A 23125-nucleotide genomic window follows, 5' to 3' on the forward strand; every position below is an offset into this window, starting at 1 on the left:
GGTCATGACATTGCAATGCTAACTAATGCCTTCCAACTCAGATTGGGTTTTGAAGGTGCCAGAGTGAAACGACCCTCCAAACCTGAAGCGAATTTGGGAGCAATTTGCTCAGTGTTGGATACATAAAATGTGAGTGTGCTGTCAAACACCCAATTCAAAGCTACAGCTGAAAAAACAGGTACTGCTCAACTTTAGACCTCATAAGGAGCCAAAACCCAGCCAGGCCCAGCGAGGCAAAACAAGATACTTCAGAACAAAATGAGGACTAGTGAAGCCGTACATAATCTGTAGTTTGGTTGACACTAACTGATAGAAAAGACCCCAAACAGTAGTTGTTTATAGGCCCCCAAACAGTAGTTGTAATGTAGGATAGAGTATAAATCAGGAATTTAGAGGCACATGTAACAAGGGAAATATAGTAATCATGGGGGGCTTTAATCTACATATAGACTGGGCAAACCAAATTTCCAGTCATAGTATGGAGGACGAATTCATGGAATGTATACAAGATAGTTTTCTAGATCAGTATGTTGAGGAACCAATTAGGGAACAGGCTATTTTAGATCTAGTATTGTGCAATGAGAAAGGGTTAATTAATAGCCTTGTAGTAAAGGGGCCTTTAGGGAAGAGTGACCATAATATGATAGAATTTTATATTGAGTTTGAAAGTGATTTAGTTAAATCCAAAACTAAGGTCTTCAATCGAAACAAAGTAAACTACGTAGGTATGAGGGGCGAGTTGGCCAAGGTAGACTGGGAAACTACATTAAAAGGTATGATGGTAGACAAGCAATGGCTAGCATTTAAAGAATACATAATTTACAACAAATATACATTCCTTTAAGGCACAAAAACCCCACAGGAAAAGTGGTCCAACTATGGCTAACAAGAGAAGTTAAAGATATTATTAGATCAAAGGAAGTGATTTATAATGTTGCCAAAAAGAGTAGTAAGCCTGAGGATTGGGAGGATTTTAGAATTCAGCAAAGGAGGACCAAGAAATTGATAAGATAAAAGAATATGAGAGTAAATTAGCAAGAGACATAAAAAGATTGTTTACGTTTCCATAGGTATGTAAATAGGAAGGGATTAGTGAAAGTAAACGTGGGCCCATTAGAGGCAGAGACAAGAGAAATTATAATGGGCAATAAGGAAACGGCAGAGACATTAAACAAATACTTTGGGCTCGAATTTCCAAGCCCCGTGGAGGCGGGTTTGGAGGTGGGAGTGGGGGAAAAATTGCAGAATTGGGGGGCACGAATCCTTCCCGCCCCCAACCCATTTCCCAGGAGGTGGGTACCCGACCTGTGCTGGGAGCCGCCTCCCCGAGGCGGGAAGGGGATTAGTGCCAATTAACTGCCTGTTAACAGGTAGTTAACAGGCAGTTTTTGGCCTAATCCCTATTTTTAGCCCTGAAGTGTGGGCTGCCCGACAGCTCCAAACCACACCAAGTTAGTGAGGCGGACCGTTGGGCTGAAGGGTTCAAGATGTCCAGTGTTCAGGTGAGTGATGGGTGCATGAGTGCAGAGGTAAGTGTGTTTGGTGTGTGTAAAGAGTTTAAATAAGTTTTACTTACCTTTACTTACTAGTGCAGGCTTCCTTCATTCAGGTCTCGGGAGTCCCTCATCTCACCAGCACAGAAAGCAGAATGGCCGCGAGCTGTCAAAAGTTGCAGCATTCTGCTTTCTGTTCTGGAGAGATTTCTAACTGAGTCTGTGGAGAAGGACTCAAGTTAGAAGTCAGATTGTCAGTGTTTGACAGCTTCACAGAGCTGTCAAACGCTGATATTTCATCTATCAAAAGCTCTTGACAGATGAAATGTCAATCCCTGACGTCACCTGTAACTGGGTGTCTCTTAATTGGCCTGCTGAGCCCGCTGGGTGGGCTCAACAAGGTCAATCAAGGGAAAATTGTGTGGGTTGGCCACAAATCGATGGAGGCGGGACTACAACCCAAAAAGTGGGAGTCCCGCCTCAATCACGTCCCCATTGACAAAATCCAGCCCTTTGTATCTGTCTTCACGGTAGAAGGCACAAAAAACATTCTGGAAATAACAGGGAACCAAGGGATCTAGAGAGTATGAGGAACTTAAAGAAATCATTATAAGTAAAGACATAGGGGGAAAAAATTTGGTTGCTTTGTGCCTCCCACGGGGCGTAAAGCAACTAGCTCCCGGGTGCGGCGTCGCCAATGCCTCCTGCGAAATTCAGCGGGAGGTTATCGGTGGCGGTAACTGTTAGCGCCCTGCGGCGCTGCGATGACGTCATCGCCATGCGCAGCGCCCCGCTCGTGCCCCGACCGTGATCTTCGGTAGCACCGACTTACCACTGGACGCTATGTCCAACGGGGTCAGGTGGGCCTACCTGCGGTCGGAGCGGCGCTATTTAAAGGCGAGGTGCCGGGCGGCCATTTTTGTTGCTGGCCGCCTGCCAGCACCTGCCTCCGCTGCCGTCCCTGGCCTCCTGAGCACTCCTCCCCCGCAGAGTGCCGGCTGCGCTCCATGAGCCCGGCACTTCTCGAGTGCCGAGCTCTTTTGTCGGCACTCCAATCCCGGTGGCCCAGCTGGGCCCCGGGTCGCGCTGCGCAAGGCCTCTCCCCTTTAAGAAGGGGAGGAAGGCCTGCAATACTGTGGTGCGATGTGATATTCCCTCGTAGCGCCCCAAGATGGAGGCGGGGCACTTGCATTAGCACCTCGTTTCCCTCTTGGGGCGCTACCACTCAATTTCGGCCGCGGGGGTGCTAATTTTAGCGCCCCAGCGAAGTTAGCGCCCCAAAGGTGGCACGACTCAATTTTTCCCCCAAAGTACTGGAGAAATTAATGGGACTATGTGGCGACAAATCCCCTGGACCTGACGACCTGCATCGTAGGGTTTTAAAAGAGGTAGCTGCAGAGATAGTGGATGCACTGGTGTTAATATGAGTCATAACGGCACAGAAGGAGGCCATTCGGCCCATCGAGTCCATGCTGGCTCTCTGCAGAGCAATCCAGTCAGTCCCATTCCCGGGCTCTATTCCCGTAGCCCTGCAAGTTTATTTCCCTCAAGTGCCTATCCAGTCTCCCCTTGAAAACATTGAGTGTCTCCGCTTCCACCATGTCCGTCGGCAGCGAATTCCAGGTCCTCACCACTCGCTGTGTAAAGAAGTTTTTCCTCACATCCCCCCTGTATCTCTTGCCCAAAATCTTAAATCTGTGTCCCCTAGTCCTTGTACCATCAACTAGTGGGAACAGCCTTTCCCCGTCTAGCCTATCCAAACCCGTCATAATCTTGTACACCTCTATCAAATCACCCCTCAACCTCCTTTGCTCTAATGAAAACAAATCCAGCTTCTCCAACCTGTCCTTGTAGCTAAGATCCCCCATCCCCGGAACCAATCTGGTAAATCTCCTCTGCACCCTCTCAAGGGCTTTCACATCCTTCCTAAAGTGTGGTGGCCAGAACTGGATGCAATACTCCAGTTGTGGCCTAACCAACGCTTTATAAAGATTCAGCATACCTTCTCTACTTTTGTATTCAATACCTCTATTTATGAAGCCCAAGATCCCATATGCTTTGTTAACCACTTTCTCAATATGTCCTGTCACCTTCCAGGACCTATGCACATTAACTCCCAGCTCCCTCTGTCCCTGCACACTCTTTAAAACTGTGCCATTAAGTGTATATTGCCTCTCCCTGTTCCTTCTGCCAAAATGCATCACCTAACACTTCTCTATATTAAATTCCATCTGCCACTTGACTGCCCATTCTGCTAGCCTTTCTATGTTTTGTTGCAGTCGATTGATGTCATCATCACTGTTTGCCACACCCCCAAGTTTGGTGTCATCGGCAAATTTAGAAATTTTACTCTGTATTCCAATATCCAGGTCATTTATATATATCAAAAAAAGCAGTGGCCCCAGCACTGACCCTTGAGGAACACCACTGTCTACCATCCTCCAGTCTGAAAAACAGCCATTTACAGGAAACTTTGGTTTAACCGGAGGTTATATGTCCGGAAACCTCGCTCTACCGGCAGAATTCACGCCCCGAAAACAGCGCCTCAGTAACTGGCAATGTTGCCGGTTCCGAGTCCGAGTCTCCAACGGTTGCCGAGTTCGTCAGTGGGGGTGGTTCTACAAACTGCCACTACTCGGCCTCTTGGCGCTATCGGAAGTCGGAACACCTCAGAAACCCTGCATCAGGAGTCTCACTCTCCCACGCTGCCGGTAGCCTCTTCTGATCTGCCATTTTTTGGGGTTCCAGTACAGTACTGTGTGTCTCCAACGCTGCTGCAACTCATTGGACTGCATTATGGAAATCCCAAAAGTTGATCCAACCAAAAGGAAGAGAGTGGTGTTAACTTTAAAACAGAAAATTGATATATGCAAATGACTAGGAATGGGAGCGAAGCGTATGCACATTATGAAAGAATTCAAAATCGGTTCATCAACAATGTACGACATCAAAGCGCAGAAGGATAAGCTACTCAAGTTTTATGCAAGCTCGGAGACATCTAAGAGTATAGAGAAACGGCGCACGCGTCGTAAGCCTAAGCTTGAAGAGCTGGATACCGTGCTTTATGAGTGGTTTGCTCTGAAGCGTTCAGAGGGTGTTCCGAATGCCGGACCCATGCTAATCGAAAAAGCGAAGGATTTTTACGCAAAGATGGAGCTCACTGACAAGTGTGCTTTCTCTGATGGATGGCTATCGTGCTTCAAGGCACAGCATGGGATACGACGACTCGATGTTTGCGGGGAGAAGAAATCAGCTGATCACGACGCCGCAGAAGAATACTGTGATTATTTCAATCGGATTGTGCAGCAACATGATTTGTCGCCAGCACAGCTATACAATGCCGATGAAACTGGCTTATTTTGGAGGTTTTTGCCAGAATCAACACTTGCTGGGGCTAGTGAGGCTAATGCTTCAGGTTACAAGAAAAATAAAGATTGTGTAACCGTGCTAACATGTGCGAACGCTGCTGGATCACACCGGGTTAAACTTCTCGTCATTGGGAAGTATAAAAATCCCCGTGCATTTAAAAATGTGAGGCACTTACCGGTTGAGTACAAAGCTCAAGCAAATGCTTGGATGGATAAGGAAATCTTTTCAAATTGGTTCCATCATACTTTTGTTCCATCTGTGAGGGAACATTTCCATAGAATAAGGAAACCTGAAGATAGCAAATGCATTTTATTGCTGGATAATTGTAGAGCCCATCCGCATGAATCTGAGTTGGTTTCTGGAAATATTTTCACCATTTATTTGCCACCAAATGTAACTTCTCTCATACAACCCATGGACCAGGGCGTTATCCAAAATCTCAAGTGTCATTACAAGAAAGACTTCCTACGTAGACTGATAAGCCAAGATGACAAGACAGGTATTCAGGCATTTCAGAAGGAATACAATCTTAAAGATGCCATCTTTAATGTTGCATGTTCCTGGAAATTGGTGAAAGGTCACACTTTGAGACAAGCCTGGTGCAAATTGTGGCCTTCTGTAATGTTTGCTGAAGGTTCTTCTTCAGAGGAGGAATTTCGTGGGTTCAATCTTCGTCCGCGGAAGACTGCAGTAATGGAAATGGCTGACATGGTGAAAGATGTAGGCCCAGCAAACCCTCTACATCACCTCAGTGAAAGTGATATTGAGCAGTGGGTTGATGCAGATAGCAAATGCACAACAGCAACTTCTCTAAGTGATGATGAAATAATGGAGACGGTTTTGAATCCAAGGAAAGAAAAGTGTGATGGAAAATGAAGACGATGAGATTTCTGAAGCGAACAAGATTTCTTGGGCTAAAGCTGCAGGAGATCTTGCTTCATTCATGAAATTTGCTGAAAGCCGTTCTTGCTATTCTGCCCAAGAAGTTATGCAGCTCCATATTCTGCAGTCTACCTTTCTACAAAGAAGGCAAGAGTCCACTAAGCAAGCAGACATCCGGGACATGTTAAGAAAGCTTCTAAAAGAGTTGGAGCAGTGGAAGTGCCTGAACAATCTGTTGAAGTGCATGATCCTGATGAACCAGTTGGCTTGGAATAAGTGTACAGTCAACCACCGTACAGTACTTTATACTGTACTGTACAGTCGTTTAAGTTTTGGTGCACTGCACAGTCGTTTATAAGTTTTGTTTTACTGTTAAGTAATTAAAGAGTTATGGATTACCATCAACTGGCAGTACTGTACTTAATCAAGCATCTTTCACCATCCATTTAACACAACATTCTGTAGGTGAGTACCCAGTTACTGTATATTGCACATTTCTTGATTTTTAAATTTTTCTTTGTTAAAAACAGCCTGGGTAGATAATCCGCTCACCACTCCGGAACTTTTGATAGATCGATATCACGCCGGTCCCGTCGGTGCTGGATATCACAAAGTTTCCTGTACCACAACTCGCTGTTTTCTGTCCTTAAGCCAATTCCTTATCCAAGCTGTCACTGACCTACTAACCCACCTATTCCATGAGCCTCAATTTTGTTAACCAGCCTTCTATGTGGTACTTTGTCAAACGCCTTCCGAAAATCCATGTAGACAACATCCATTGCATTCCCTTCATCAATCCTCTCTGTTACTTCATCAAAAAATTCAATTAGATTAGTCAAACACGATCTTCCTTTTACAAACCTGTGTTGGCTTTCCTTAATTACCTTAAATCTCTCCAAATGCCTGTTAATTTTTTCCTTGATTATTGTTTCTAAAACTTTACCCACCATTGATGTTAAACTGATGTTAATCTCCCAGAATGCCCTAGATTCTAGAACAGTTCCCAAGGATTGGAAGGTAGCAAACGTAACTCCGCTATTTAAGAAAGGCCAGTTAGCCTGACATCAGCAGTAGGCAAAATGCTAAAATCTATTATTATGGACCTGGTAACTTAGAAAATCATAAAATATGATTAGGCAGAGTCAACATGGTTTTATGAAAGGGAAATTGTGTTTGACAAATCTGTTCAGAGTTTTTTGAAGACGTAACTAGTAGGATGGATAAGGGGAGCCAGTGGATGTAGCGTATTTGGGTTTTCAAAGAGCATTCGATAAGGTGCCACACAAGAGGTTATTACACAAAATTAGGACTCATGGTATTGGGGGTAATATTGATTGGGTTGAGGATTGGTTAGTGGACAGAAAACAGAGAGTAGGAATAAACAGGACTTTTTCAAGTTGGCAAGCTATAACTGGCTGGGTACCGCAAGGTTCAGTGCTTGGGCCTCAGCTATTTACAATCTATACTAATGACTTAGATGAAGGGTTTGTGTGTAATGTATTCAAGTTTGCTGATGATACAAAGTTAGGTGGGAAAGTAATCTGTGAGGAGGACGCAAAGAGGCTGCAGAGAGATATAGACAGGTTGACTGAGTGGGCAAGAACATGGCAAATGGAATACAATGTGGGGAAGTGTGAAGTTATCCACTTTGGTAGAAAAAATAAAAAAGTAGAATATTTTTTGAATGGTGAGAGACGGAAATGTTTGCACTCAGAGGGACCTGGGTGTCCTTGTACATGAATCACAGAAAGTTAACATGCAGGTACAGCAAGCAATTAGGAAAGCAAATGGTATGTTAGCTTTTATTACAAAGGGATTAGAGTATAAGAGTAAAGAAGTCTTACTACAATTATACCGGCCATTGGTGAGGCCACAACTGGAGTACTGTGTACAGTTCTGGTCTCCTTACTTAAGGAAAGGCATACTTGCCTTAGAGGGAGTGCAGCGAAGGTTGGACCCTGGGATGAGGGGATTGCCTAATGCGGAGAGATTGAGTAGACTAGGCCTATATTCCTTAGAGTTTAGAAGAATGAGAGGTGATCTAATTGAAACATATAAAATTATTAAGGGGCTTGACAGGATTAATGCTGGGAAAATGTTTCCCCTGGCTGGGGAATCTAGAACACGGGGTCACAGTCACAGAATAAGGGGTCAGCCATTTAGAACTGAGATGAGGAGAAATTTCTTCACTCATAGGGTGGTGAATCTTTGGAATTCTCTATCCCAGAGAGCTGTGGATGCTCAGCCGTTGAGTATATTCAAGACAGAGGTCGATAGATTTTTGGGAACAAAGGGAATTAAGAGATATGAGGATAGTGCGGGATGGTGGAGTTGAGGTAGAAGATCAGCCATGATCTTGTTGAATGGTGGAGCAGGCTTGAAGGGCCAAATGGCCTACTCCAGCTCCTATTTCTTATGTTATTATATTTTCCCTCATCTGTGATCAACACAAGACTTTCAATCTCATCTGCTCCATTTCTTGTGAATATGCTGTCATCCCTGTCCCTCCCTCACCTTCCACCCCATAGCCTCTGCCTCACTAGATTATCTTCGCTATTTCCACTATCTACAATGTGATCTCCAGGTTGAAATTCTTATTGGAGTGATGAGTCAAGCAGAATTCCTCTTAAACGTGGGGGAGAAGTAAACTGAAGATTCTTGGTACACAATGAGCTGAACTTCCCTGCACTGCCTGAGAAGTTCAGAACTCTCTACAAAGGAACAATCGTTGTACAGCAGGCATCCCCTCAAACTGTAACCATGGCCCTCACCAGTGACTCGAACCACACTGCGGGAGGGACCAAAATGCTGAAGAATGATGGAAAGGTGCAAATGGAATGGTACAGGAACATTCTCGCTTCATTCCCACCAGATGTGATCTGCTGGAGCATCTATTTTGATCCATCAAACCTGAACTTTAATCTGAGCTCACCAGCAATTGCCATAGTTGGAATCATTACACCCCACCCCCAATATCTAGAAAGGGGCAAGAACTTAAATCTAACCCCACACTAATTATTATTCCACAGAAATTCTGTTGATCTAGGCCCAGAAGGTGACAAAAGACAGTCAATTGGGACATTTAAAAAGTATAAATATAAACATGGAGTAATGGTCCTTTTCAGCAGTGAATGTAGAGTATTTCAGATTTTAACAGCAGCCTTGAAGAGTAATGTTTTACTTTCTAGTATTGTACCTGATTGTGCAGAATCTTTAAAAGTCCCGGTGTAAGACCAGTGTCATTTTTCTGTGTTGCCACTGGCATTTCAAACCGCTCCTTCACTGGAAGGGTTTCACCTTTAGACAAAGCTTCAAAATACCTAAATCAACGACAGTGATCACAAAGTCACATTAGCTGCAGGTACATAGGAATCTACTAGGATATTCACGAAAGTATCGGCTTGTCATGCTGGAACAAGGAAGCATTTTTAATGGAACTTTTTATGCATTTTCTCTATCTTCTCTCTTTAGAGCTACCATTGCCATTCCCCAACCAAAGGTGGAAAGGAGGGGGTGTTATTGCCAATGTTGCTCTCAATAAAGTTCACCAATGGTGCTCCCTCTTGGGGGAGGGGCAATGTTAAAACTATTTTTAATGGCTACAAGACTAACCCAAACTGTTTTGTGTGCTTGCATTGTGATGTCTCCTCTCCCTTTGTCCCACCAGTGGAAGTCATACCTTCAGCCACCTAAGCTGCATGCTCTTGAATTCCCTTCATGAAACCCTCAGCCTCCCCATCTGCCTCTATTCCTTCAAGACCTTCCTTAAAACCCACCTCACCCCATCTAATAGCTCTTTCATCCATTTTTTTCCCCGTTTATGCCTCCGTGAAGCGCCTTGGAATGTTTTTCTGCGTTAAAGGCGTTAGATAAATGCAAGTTATTGTTGTTGTTTCAACATGTAAAGGTCATGACATTGAAATGCTAACTAATGCCTTCCAACTCAGATTGGGTTTTGAAGGTGCCAGAGTGAAACGACCCTCCATACCTGAAGTGAATTTGGGAGCAATTTGCTCAGTGTTGGATACATAAAATGTGAGTGTGCTGTCAAAGATCCAATTCGAAGCTACAGCTGAAAAAACAGGTACTGCTCAGCTTTAGACCTCATAAGGAGGTCTAAGATGGCGGCGTGCACGGACCCAGCGGCTTTGTCTCTCCCGAGACTGAGCGTTTTCACCCTCCTTCTGAGTCTCTTCTGGACTCTGCTGATACGGGAATTGAGGGCAGACCTACCGTACAGCCGGCAGACGCTCCTAGACATCGGGGCCGACTGCGTGCGGCTCACACTCGGCGACATCGATCTGCCTCCCGACATCGCCCGACCCCCGGGACCAGCGTGGCGTCCTTCCCCAGCCGGAAGTCGGCGCAGACCGCGCAGGGAACGCAAGCAGAAGCGGGGCAAGAGGGCCGGTATCCAAAACAGGCTGAAGAGGGCCCCACACAAACCCTCCCTCCCAAGTATTTTCCTGGCCAACGTCAGGTCACTGGAAAACAAAATGGATGAGATCAAACTGGATCTCTCCACACAGAAAAGGACAAAGGAATGGTGTGCCATGATCTTCACAGAGACCTGGCTGAACAACAGCATCCCTGACACCACCATCCAACTAGAAGGACGCACGGTCTTCCGCGCCGACAGAACTGCAGACTCCGGTAAGAGCAAGGGAGGCGGTTTGTGCATTTACACTAACAATGCCTGGTGCACTAACACGGACATAATCGATAGATCCTGCTCGGCTGATTTGGAATTCCTCATGGTAAGGTGCAGACACTTCTACCTGCCTCGGGAATTCACGGCTGTTATCATCACTGCGGTCTACATCCCACCACACGCTAATGCCAAACTAGCACTGAAGGACCTCTACAGGGCCATCAGCGAACAACAAACTGCGCACCCAGACGGAGCTTTTATCGTCACGGGGGACTTCAATCACATAAACCTAAAAACTGTACTACCGAAATTCCACCAGAATGTTTCCTGCCCCACAAGAGGGGAGAACACTCTGGATCAAGTCTACACGAGCATTGTAGACGCTTATAAGGCCATTCCCTGCCCCCACCTTGGGAAGTCTGACCACCTCTCCCTGTTTCTAGCCCCGGCATACAAACCACTCATCAAAAGAGGGAGAACACCAGTGAGAGCAGTGAAAGTATGGCCAGAGGGGGCAGTCTCGGAGCTTCAGGATTGCTTCGAACGCACTGATTGGGGCATGTTTGCCCATAATGACATCGAGGAATACGCATCCACAGTGCTATTCTACATTAACAGCTGCGTCGAGGTCGTCACGACCCATAAAAATATCAGGACATACCCCAACCAGAAACCCTGGATGAACGGAGAGGTCCGCTCACTGTTGAAAGCACGCGACGCAGCATTTAAATCTGGCGACGCGGCGGCTTACAGTGCAGCTAGGACCAACCTAAAAAAGGGGATCAGGACTGCCAAAAGGAAACAGACACTGTGGATACAGGATCATTTCCGCAACAACTCGGACCCCCGGCGCATGTGGCAAGGCATCCAGTCCATCACTGACTACAAGGGCAAAAACACCAGCCCCCCGGTTAGCGATGCCTCCCTTCCGGAGGAGCTTAACAACTTCTACGCTCGCTTCGACAGGGACAACAGGGAGCCGGCTACCAAAGCCTTGCCACCCCCGGAAGACCAGGTGCTCACTCTGTCGACCTCCGATGTAAGGGGTGTTCTACGCGGAGTGAACACACGAAAGGCTGCTGGACCGGATAGCATCCCTGGACGGGTACTCAAGGAATGTGCTGATCAGCTGGCTGATGTCTTCACCGCCATCTTCAATCTATCATTGGCCCAGGCAGTAGTCCCTACATGCTTCAAGACCGCTACCATTATTCCTGCGCCAAAACAAACGGCTGTGACGTGCCTGAACGACTATCGACCTGTCGCACTCACACCCATCATAATGAAGTGTTTCGAGAGACTGGTCCTGGCTCACATCAAAGCCAGTGTTCCCGCCTCTCTTGACCAACACCAGTTTGCCTATCGTGCAAACAGATCAACGGAGAATGCAATCACAACTGCTCTACACTCGGCACTGAATCATTTAGATGGTAAGGAGACCTACATCAGAATGCTGTTCATAGACTACAGCTCAGCATTCAACACGATCGTCCCCAACAAGCTGGCCACCAAACTCCAAACTCTTGGCCTGAACACTTCCCTCTGCAACTGGACCCTGGACTTCCTAACAAACAGACCCCAGTCTGTCAAATTAGGTAACCACACCTCCCCACCCCCCCCCCTGACCCTGAACACGGGGGCCCCACAAGGTTGTGTGCTGAGCCCCCTCCTCTACTCCCTCTTCACCCACGACTGTGTGGCTGTTCATGGTTCCAACACCATCATCAAGTTTGCGGATGATACCACGGTAGTAGGCCAGATCACCAACAACGATGAGTCAGCCTACAGGGAGGAGGTCCAGCATCTCGTGAAGTGGTGCGCTGATAACAACCTGGCCCTTAACATCAAGAAAACCAAAGAAATCATTGTGGACTTCAGGAAGTCTAAAGGCGGAAGTCACACCCCCATCCACATCAACGGGGCTGTGGTGGAAAGGGTGGACAGCTTTAGGTTCCTCGGAGTCCACATCACGGAAGACCTCTCCTGGTCCCTCACTACCTCCTCTCTGGTGAAGAAGGCCCAGCAGCGCCTATATTTCTTAAGGAGGCTGAAGGGATGTAACCTGTCACCCCTGATCCTCTCTAACTTTTACCGCTGCACAATAGAGAGCATCCTGACAAACTGTATCACAGTATGGTATGGCAGCTGTAGCTACTATGACCGGAAAGCCCTGCAGCGGGTAGTCAAAACTGCCCAACGCATTACCGGCACCCGGCTACCGACCATAGAGCACATATACCAGAAACGCTGTTTACGGAGGTCACGGTCCATCATCAAAGACCCTACCCACCCCAGCCACAGTCTGTTCGCCCTCCTGCCATCTGGGAGACACTACAGATGCATTCGCACCCGTACGACCAGATTTAGGAACAGCTTCTTTCCCAGGGCTGTCATCCTACTGAACTCCACAAATAAACTCTAAAGCCTGCATATCTGCCAATGCACTTTATTATGGTTATGTTTATGTTAATGTATTACAAGCCAAATGTATGTTGAATGTTTAAATGTCTTAATCTAAATGTACACTCTCGGGAGCCGCAAGCCTACATTTCGTTGTACTGCACTTGTGCACTAACAATGACAATAAAAGTTGATTTGATTGATTTGATTTGAGCCCAGCCAGGTCCAGCAAGACAAAACAAGATACTTCAGAACAAAATGAGGACTAGTGAAGCTGTACATAATCTGTAGTTTGGTTGACACTAACTGATAGAAAATACATTTGTATCAGACCCAAACCAGCCTGGGATTAAATCAATCACTTGTATGAGAAGGCCAGAATTCGACTGAATCATCTCATTACTTAAAACAAAAAACAACAGAAACTTGCATTTATATAACGCCTTTTAGTAAAACGTCTCAAGGCGCTTCACAGGAGCGCTTTCAAACAAAATTTGACACCGAGCCATATAAGGAGATATTAGGACAGGTAACCAAAAGCTTGGTCAAAGAGGTGGGCTTCAATGAGCGTCTTAAAGGAGAAATGAGAGGTAGAGATGTGGAGAGATTTAGGGAGGGAATGCCAAAGTTTAGGGCCTAGGCAGCTGAAGGCACAGCCGCCAATGGTGGGGCGATTTAAATTGGGATGTGCAAGAGGCCAGAATTGGAGAAGCGCAGATATCTCGGAGGGATGTAGGACTGGAGAAGGTTACAGAGATAGGGAGGGAGAGGCCATGGAGAGATTTGAAAACAAGGATGAGAAATTTAAAATACAGGCGTTGCCGGACCAGCAGCCAATGTAGGTCAGCGAGAACAGGGGTAATGGGTGAATGGGACTTGGTGCGAGTTAAGATATGGGCAGCAGTGGTTTGATGAGCTCAAGTTAATGGAGGGTGCAGGAGAGCGTTGGAATAGTCGAGTCTAGAGGTAACAAAGGTATGGATGAGGGTTTCAGCAATAGATGAAGTGAGGCAGGGGAGGAGATGGGTGATATCACAGAGGTGGAAGTAAGCGGTCTTTGGTGATGGAGAGGATATGGGGTCGGAAGCTCAGCTCTGGGTCAAATAGGACGTCAAGGTTGCAAACAGTCTGGTTTAGCCTCAGATAGTGGCCAGGGAGAGGCGGCCACTTACTCACTGCCTCTGCAGCCACATCCAGCAAAAACAAGACTTGGGGCATAAATTTAATTTGTGTTTCATACAATGTACATCATACAAAATAAATAATGCTCCAAGTAGATGAACAATCTGAGGACATTTTAAGTATGATTTTTCATTCTTCTAATAACTGAGACAAATACATATGAATAGTTAAAGAATTTAGAACTGAATGGCACAAGAAAACAATGGGAAGGAGCTACATATTTTAAAAGAATATGCGTGCATCAGTATAATTAACAGTCACTGCTAAAGCAGTTTCTCAGTCTACAGTATTTATTAAAATGATATAATACAAATGTGAGCTGGATTTGAGCATTATAGCAGCAGACTATTCATTTGAGGGTTAACTAGTGATTCAGTTACCGCCACACTGGACAAGTTAAATAGCAACAATAACTTGCATTTATATAGCGCGTTTAACATAATAAAATGTCCCAAACTGCTTCAGAGGCGTAATCAGACAAAAACAGATACTGAGCCAAAGGAGGAGATATTTGGAGGGGTGAGAGGTGGGTTGTAAGGAGAGCCTTAACGGAGGAGAGGCGGAGAAGTTTAGGGAGGGAATTCCAGAGTGTGGCGTCTAGACGGCTGAAGACACAGCCAGCAATAGTGGGGGCGAAGGGAGGGGGATACATGAGAGGCCAGAGCAGATGAATGGAGAGGTTGGGGGGCTGGAGGAGATTACAGATGAGTGAGGGTGTTTAAGGGATTTAAACACAAAGATGAGAATTTTCAATTGGAGGTTTTGGAAGTTCTGGAGCCAATGTAGGTCAGCAAGGACAGGGGTGAGAAGTGAGCTGGACCTGGTGTGGAATAGGATACGGGTAGCAGAGTGTTGGATAAACTGAAGTTTACAGAGCAGCCAGGAGAAGGCTGGAGGAGTCGGGTGATGAGGTGATAAAGATGTGGATGAGAGTTTCAGCAGCAGGTGGGCTGAGGCAGGGGCAGAGGCGGAAACTGTGACAGAGGTGGAAATAGGCAGTCTTTATAATGGAAAGTATATGGGGTCAGAAGCTCAGCTCAGGGTCGAATAGGATGCTGAAATCGCAAACAGTCTGTGACAATGGCTGGGGAGGGTGATGAAATCAGTGACGAGGGTATGGAGTTTGTGGCGGGGTTGAAGACGATGGCTTCAGCCTTCCCAGTGCTTAACTAAAAGAAATTCCAGCTCATCTCAGGCTGGATGTTGGACAACGAGTCTGACAACAAAGAGGCAGTGGAGGGGTTGAGAGAGGTGGTGAAGAGGTAGAGCTGCGTGTTATCAGCATACATGTGGAAATTGACGCCATGTCTATGGATGATGTTGCCGAGGGGCAGCATGTAAATGAAGAAGAGGAAGGAGGACAAGATCAGATCTTTGGAAGACTCCCAGAGGTAACAGTGCGGGGACGGGAAGAGAAGCCATTGCTGGAGATGCTCAGGCTACGATCCGAGAGGTAAGAGTGGAACGAAGCAATAATCATATACAAGATTGTGCTTACTTCAACAACCGCTTAAGGCTCTAGCTTAAATGTATGTATCGTGATTCTCAGAGCCAAGTTGTCAAGATATAACTGAAAATGAACAGGGCTAAAGCTTTCTTACTCTTTTTAACCTTGGCCCTTCATCTTTGTTTCGCAATAAAAAAAATGTTGGAAACTTGAACTTGTTAGCTGATGTAAAGGTTTTACTCACGCAGCAGACCACTGAAGAACATCACGTGGCTGGGTGCGGATGGCAGCCTTTGTAAACTGCTTTAAAATGTCAGGAAACTCAGGGGGGATTTCAATCTGCTGAGCGCAGAACATAACGTCAGGAAGAGGCATGGCTGCTGAAAAGGAGAATTAAAAAGGAAAGAGGTGGAGTAAAACAGAAACATAGTGGGGAAGCACAAATCAGAACTGCACATAAAGTGCAGCCAGAACTTGACCAGTGAGTGAAAGACTAGATCTCAAAGCTGAATGCAGATATTTACAGTTCCTCAGGTAGCGCCTAGTACAGTATAGTTCTGATAATTCAAAGGTTTTTTTTGCACTAAACCAAATTAAACTATCCAATAATGTGAATTAAGCAATGTAAATAACACCGCAAAGTGGGAATTTAGTACTAAAAATGTGAATTACCAGATAATTTGAATCAAGTACAGTTGACTGTATGTTGATTTTAATTACAAATGAAGTTGAGTACTGAATGGTTAAATATTTGCGTAAAATAATTGAGAATGAGTGGTATGTTATCTACTAAATAGAAACATAGATTGTTTGCTCCGCTGAATTCAGTGGAGAACTGGCAAAGGTTTTACATTTTTTAGTGGGTTATACTGATGAATAAGATTTTGGCATGTGCTGTCCGCTGAGCAGGCAGCGATTCCTGCCGAGTTCAGGCAGGTGTCCAAACCTGAATATGGAAATGAGGCCCTGGAGTTCAAATCTCTCCAGGCCCTGGTATGCGAGTTTGTTGCTCGCCCTGCCACACCCCTCCCATGCACCAATCCCACCCCAAGTTCAAATTGAAGCCTCTGTTCAAGCCCCACAATGGGCTTTGTTTCTCTTCATACTTTGTCCATTGCTTTTTACTCTTCTCCGCTCCTATCATTAGGAAAACTGCCAATGGGCCTTTTAAGCCTTTCCCAAAAGGTTGCACCTTGGTCCCCATTCTGCCACTTCCCTTTAAGTGACCACATCCCTTTAAATTTCACCTGAATTGCTGAAGATAATCCCAACTCTACAAGCTCAGTGACCTAGGTCATCAATCTTCTCAGAAAACCTCACAGGTTTACCTCCTCCCCCTAAGATTTAGCCCCTCCTCTCCTAAAGATGGTGCATGGTACAACCAGCACTGGCATCACTCCAGTGACCATTCTTCATGTACGAGCTTAGGAACTCTGGTTGACTTTTCCCTTTCTCTAGCATGAGGGATATACTGAGGCCAATTTAGTTCTCCAACTGGTTGAGAACAGCTAACTCCGCAGAGGTTGACTAGAACCCTATCTGGTCAGTATAGCTCACGCCAGAAACACAATGGAGGGAAACTGAGTTGCTTTGCGCCTCCCGTTAGCACCCTAAGAGGGCGCTAATGGGGCACAAAGCAACTAGCGCCCGGGCGCGGCGCTGCCAACGCCTCCCGCGAAATTCAGCGGGAGGTTAGCAGCGGCGATAACCGTTAGCGCCCCGCGGCGCTGCACCGCCAGCGATGACATCATCGCTGTGCGTAGCGCCCTGGCCGCGATCTTCGGTAGCACTTCCTGACTTACCGCCAGACGCCATGTCCGACGGGGCCTACCTGCGGCCGGGGTGGCACTAATTAAAGGCGAGGTTCCGGGTGGCCGTTTTTGTTGCTGGCCGCCTGCCAGCACCTGTCCCCGTTGCCGTCCCTGGCCTTCTGAGAAGCCCCCCTGCGGAGTGCCGGCTGCGCTCCATGAGTCCTGCACTTCGCTTCAGCGCCGCTCTTTTGCCGGCTCTCCGATCCCTGGTGGTCCAGATGGGTGCCGGGACATGCTGCGCCAGGCCCCTCCCTTTTAAGAAGGGGAGGAAGGCCTGCAGTACCGCGGCACGTAGCGCCGTGATATTCCCTCGCAGCGCCCCAAGAGGGAGGCTTGGGGCGCTACCATTCAATTTCGGCCGCGGGGGTGCTAATTTTTTCGTTGCGCCCCGGCAGAGTTAGCGCCCCAAAGGGGACGCGACTCCATTTTTCCCCCAGTGCATTTAGTCACTGAACCATCAGAATCGGACAGTTCCTAATGGCGTAACTGTGTCAATACTGTATCTGAGAACTGTTCAAGAATATCACATATTAGGAAACATGAAGCACTTTCAAACCAAAGAAATAGTTTTGAAGTGTAATCACCGTGGTAATGTAATTTCACTAAAGCCTCTGTTGTATAAGTAACAACTCCCTGTTATCACAATGCCCCAATTTACCAGTCACTCCCCATTATTTTACGAATGCCCGTTATACCAGTAATACTCCATTATTTTACTCATGCTCCTGATATACCAAATACACCCCGTTATTTCACTAATATCCCTGTTATATCATAAACAGCCCGTTAGTTCACTAATGCCCGTTTTACAAATAACACACTATATCATGAATGCCCGATTCTATCAGTAACACCCTGTTATATCACTAATGCCTTGTTATATCAGTAATACCTCTGTTGTATAAGTAACAACTCTGTTATATCACAAAGCCTCGATTTATCAGTATCTCCCCATTATATCACTAATCCGACCCCCCCACGGCATACCAGGAACACCCTGTTATTTCATGAATGCCCTTGCTGTATCAGTAACACCCTGTTACGTGCATTTACATAAGAAATAGGCGCAGGAGTAGGCCATTTGGCCCTTCGAGCCTGCTCCGCCATTCAATAAGATCATGGCTGATCTTCTACCTCAACTTCACTTTCCTGCACTATCCCCATATCCCTTAATATTCAAAAATGTATCGATCGCTGTCTTGAATATACTCAACAACTGAGCATGCACAGCTCTCTGGGATAAAGAATTCCAAAGATTCACCACCCTCAGTGAAGAAATTTCTCCTCATCTCGGTCCTAAATGGCCGACCCCTTATTCTGAGACTGTGACCCCTGGTTCTAGACTCCCCAGCCAGGGGAAACATCCTCCCTGTATCTACTCTGTCAAGCCCTGTAAGAATTTTGTATGTATAGCGTCTTTCACCACCTCAGGACGTCCCAAAGCACTTTCAAGCCAATGAAGTATTTTGAAGTGTAGTCACTGTGGTAATGTAATTTCACAAATGCCTCTGTTGTATAAGTAAGTTACATCACAATGCCCCAATTTACCAGTAACTCCCCATTATTTTACTAATGCCCGTTATACCAGTAACAAGTCCCTGTTATATCACAATGCCCCAATGTACCAGTAACACCCTGCTATACATTAAAGGTGCTATATAAATACAAGTTGTTGTTGTATCACCAATGTCACCTGCTAGTATCAGTTATTTCACTGATAGGAACATAGGCTGTACCGCCATTCAGTTAGATCATGGCTGATCTGTGACCTCACTCCATATACCCGTATTTGCCCCATATCCCTTAATACTGTTGGTTAACAGAAATCTATCAATCTTAGATTTAAAGTTATCAATTGATCCAGCACCTACTGCCGCTTGCGGATGAGAGTTCCAAACTTCTACCGCCCTTTGCGTGTAGAAGTGTTTCCTAACTTCACTCTTGAAAGGCCTGGCTCTAATTTTTATGCTACGTCCCCTAGTCATAGACCCCCCCAACCAGCGAAAATAGTTTCTCTCTATCTACTCTATCAGTTCCCCTTAATATCTTGAAAACGTTGATCAAATCACTCCTTAATCTTCTAAATTCCAGGGAATACAACCCTAGTTTGTGTAATCTCTCCTCATAATTTAACCCTTGAAGTCCAGGTATCATACTGGTAAATCTACGCTGCACTCCCCCCCCCAAGGCCAATATATATCCTTCCAAAGGTGTGGTGCCCAGAACGGCTCACAATACTCCAGGTGTGGTCTAACCATGGCTTTGTATAGCTGTAGCATAACTTCTACCCCCTTGAATTCTAGTCCGCTAGATATAAAGGCCAGCATTCCATTAGCCTTTTTATTTTTTGTACCTGTCCATGACATTTTAATGCTCTATGTACATAGACCCCCAGGTCTCTTTGGACCGCCACTGTTTCTAGCTTTTCACCATTTAGAAAGTACTCTGTTCTATCCTTTTAGGTCAAAGTGGATGACCTCACACTTGCCTATATTGAAATCCATTTGCCACAGCTTTGCCCATTTTATGCTTCCATCTACACTGCTTAAAATTTCTGCCTATCTTTGTGTCATCTGCAAACTTGGATAAGTGGCTCTCTATCCCATCATCTAAGTCTTCAATAAATAGTGAACAGATGATGCCCCCATTGTGTCACTAATGTCCCCACTGTAAAAAAAGACTTCCCTTTATATAGTGCCTCTAATGACCTCAGGATGCCCCAAAATGCTTTACAGCCAATGAAGTACTTTTTTTTGACGCGCACTGTTGTAGGAAACACGGCAGCCAATTTGCACACAGCAAGGTCCTACAAACAGCAATGTGATAATGACCAGATAATCAGTTTTTGTGATGTTGAGGGATAAATATTGGTCAGGACACCTGCTTTTCTTCAAAATAGTGCCCTGGGATCTTTTACGTCCACCTTAGTAGAGAGCAGATGAGGCTTTGGTTTAACTTCTCATTCAAAAGAGGGCACCTCTGATAGTTTAGCACTCCCTCAGTTGTGCACTGGAGTGCCAGCCTGGATTATGTGCTCAAGTTCCTGGAGTGGGACTTAAACCCACAACCTGATTCTGATTCAGAGGCGAGTGCTACCAACTGAGCCACTGATGACCACATTGGCTGTATCACTAATGCCCCCCTACCCCTCGTGGAATGACTGACGCTCCCGCTATAGCACCAATGTCGCTTGCTATTATCGCTGAAGCACCCAGTTATTTCACTTATGCCCGCCCCCGTGTCACGAACCCCGGGGGTAACATCGAACGCCATTTACCGGGTTTGTGCCGACACACAGCGGCCTTCGTGGCTCCGACACCAACTCCCGTGGGCCGTTGGCTCGGGTGTGAAGCAGTTGGGGAGAGGGCCACAATCGGGCGGCGAGGACGGCGGTTGCCGGGGCAACTATTGTGCACTATCCCATAGCGCTCACTGCGGTTGCTGGGTCACCGGGCTTCACGCGGACCATATCTGACGTCACGTCATTTGACAGGGGGCAGGACCAAGCCTGGGGCTGGGCTACAACAACGGAAATCAGCACGGAGACCAGTTCAGTGCAATTCGGTACACTACAATTCAGTACACTACAGTACAATTCAGTATATAGTATAGTATTTAGTACAGTACATCAGTATTCAGTAGCGTACAATGCAATTGAGTACAGCTCAGTATTTAGTACAGTACAGTATTTAGTTCAGCACTCAGTATAATACAATACAATGCAGTATTCAGTAATCACTCATTGGGAGATAATTAGCACCGTGATTTTAAGCTTATGAATGCAATTATTTGTAATGCAACAACAACAAATTTAAATGGTTATAACTTGTATTTATATATGTTTCTAATGTATAAAAACCAGAGCAAGGAGATGCCATCGAAGGTGTTGTGTATGTACCTTTAAGAGAAGAACTGATCCTATACTGCAGTACCGGCAATGACCACCCCTGTATATAAAGCCATAGCAGGCTTCTGTATTTCAGTCTTAAGTTACCCTCTGTTCAGTAAAATACCTGTTTTATTGTTCTCCTGCAGTCCGTGTATTATTAAGGCGCGGACACTACAGTGGCGACGAGCAGGTTCGAACTCACCTGCAGTACTGCATCACCTCACGGGGATCTTTCCCTGAGAAGAAGCTTCTTGGAGGTCAAAGTCAGAACAACAGGCGTCGACCGTGGGCAAACGCCCAAGGATCCATCGGAGTTCGGAGAGTTGGAGGAGAGGCTGTGGAGAGCTGGGCTTGGCTCCCCAGTCAAGGTGTTCCAGCAAATCGTGCTGGTAGCAGGTAGTGCGCTGACCCTTCCGGACTGCGGCGGGCTCGAGCGGCTCTGCAAAGGGGCCGCGCAGCGTCGTCGGGAGGAAAAGAGAGAGAGGGTGGCGCGCACAGGGCGCGGTCGGTGCTCAAGAACCGGACAGCGTAGCGAAAATAAAACAAGGGGAAGGAAAATTGAGACGTGCCGAAGCCGCGGGTCGCCGCCATTACCCTGCAGAACGCTAGGAGCAGCGTGGCAGCAAGGGGAAGAAGGAAAAGCGCGGGAGGCGCCATTTTATTCCATTGGGGAAGAAGGAAAAGCGCAGGAGGCGCCATTTTATTCCATTGGGGAAGAAGGAAAAGCGCAGGAGGCGCCATTTTATTCCATTGGGGAAGAAGAAAAAGCACGGGAGGCGCCATTTTAATCCACTGGTGAAGAAGAAAAAGCGCGGGAGGCGCCATTTTAAATCACCCAAGATGCCGAAAAGTGGCAGTATCACTGCTTTCGACAACGAGGTAGAAGACTGGACCACATATGTGGAAAGAATTGAAGTGTACTGCAAGGCAAATGAGGTGGCCGATGGAAAGAAGGTTGTCGGTATTATTAAATTTGATGGGCGCGAGAACGTACGGCCTATTGCGGAATTTAATTACCCCAGCTAAACGAATGGATAAAAGTTTTGAAGAGATTATTAATACCTTACAGGAACACCTAAACCCTACACCGCTGCTGATAGCAGAAAGATTCAAGTTCCATAAAAGAAACTAGCACAAAGATGAGAGCAATGCTGACTATCTTACGGAACTACGCAAGTTATCGAAGCACTGCCAGTTCGGAGTAGGACTGGCAGACACCTTACGGGATAAGTTTGTCTGCGGGCTCCAGAGTGAAGGAACCCAGAAACGACTACTTTCGGAAAAGGACCTGACGCCAAAACAGGCTTTCAGCGTGGCAGTATCCTACGAAGCAGCAGCACGGGGAGCTGCGGAAATACAACAGAAACCACAATACAGCGCTAACGAAATGGCGTATGGAGCAGAAAAGTGCTATCGCTGCGGCAGAACAACCCATGATCAGAATGACTGCTGGTTTAAGGACAAAGTATGCAGGCAATGCGGGAAAATGGGACACATAGCAAGAGTCTGCAGGTCGGGAAAGAAAACCAACACTACAAGAACTACTAAGGAAAAGTACAAGAAAGTAAAGAAATTGACAGACAGTAGTTTGGAAGATCAGGAGAGTGATAAGGACTCCGGGAGCAGGAGACTAAGTTGTCTAAAGTTACACAACGTGATCGCAAAGGAGGATCACTGAACCATTTGGGTCACCCTCGTGATAGCAGGGTCCCCAGTAAAGATGGAATTGGACACAGGATCAGCCCTAACCGTCATGAATCGACGAGACTATGAGCGGCTATTCCCACACATACCCTTGAAGGACACGTCCATTGTATTGAAGACATACACGGGGCAAAAAGTCTACCCCAGAGGAAAAATAAGGGTGCCAGTTGAATACAACAGCAAGGAAACACAGAAACTGTATCTATATATACTACCAGATGGAGGACCACCATTATTGGGACGTGAATGGATCCGAAAAATACAATTGGATTGGCATTCCATTCAGGCGCTAACTGT

General features: G+C 46.2%; 1 protein-coding gene across 2 annotated transcripts in view; it reads right to left on the bottom strand.

Annotated features, from left to right (window-relative positions):
* Positions 1-20727, bottom strand: part of ropn1l (rhophilin associated tail protein 1-like) — a 99840-nt gene extending 79113 nt beyond the window's left edge. Inside the window, exons 1-3 of one of the 2 annotated variants that reach the window (XM_085989006.1) lie at positions 20513-20727; positions 15669-15801; positions 8941-9064 (exon numbers count right to left, since the gene is read on the bottom strand). In XM_085989006.1, the coding sequence (XP_085845132.1) occupies positions 8941-9064; positions 15669-15799 (255 nt within the window). In that variant the 5' untranslated portion in view covers positions 15800-15801; positions 20513-20727. Of the gene's footprint in view, positions 1-8940; positions 9065-15668; positions 15805-20512 lie in introns of both variants that reach the window. The other variant, XM_085989005.1, reaches the window with a different exon arrangement.
* Positions 20728-23125: the final 2398 nt, after the last annotated feature.

This window comes from Somniosus microcephalus, chromosome 5, assembly GCF_052327205.1.
Source record: "Somniosus microcephalus isolate GS21.2 chromosome 5, FLI_Smic_1.0, whole genome shotgun sequence".
NCBI lineage: Eukaryota > Metazoa > Chordata > Chondrichthyes > Squaliformes > Somniosidae > Somniosus > Somniosus microcephalus.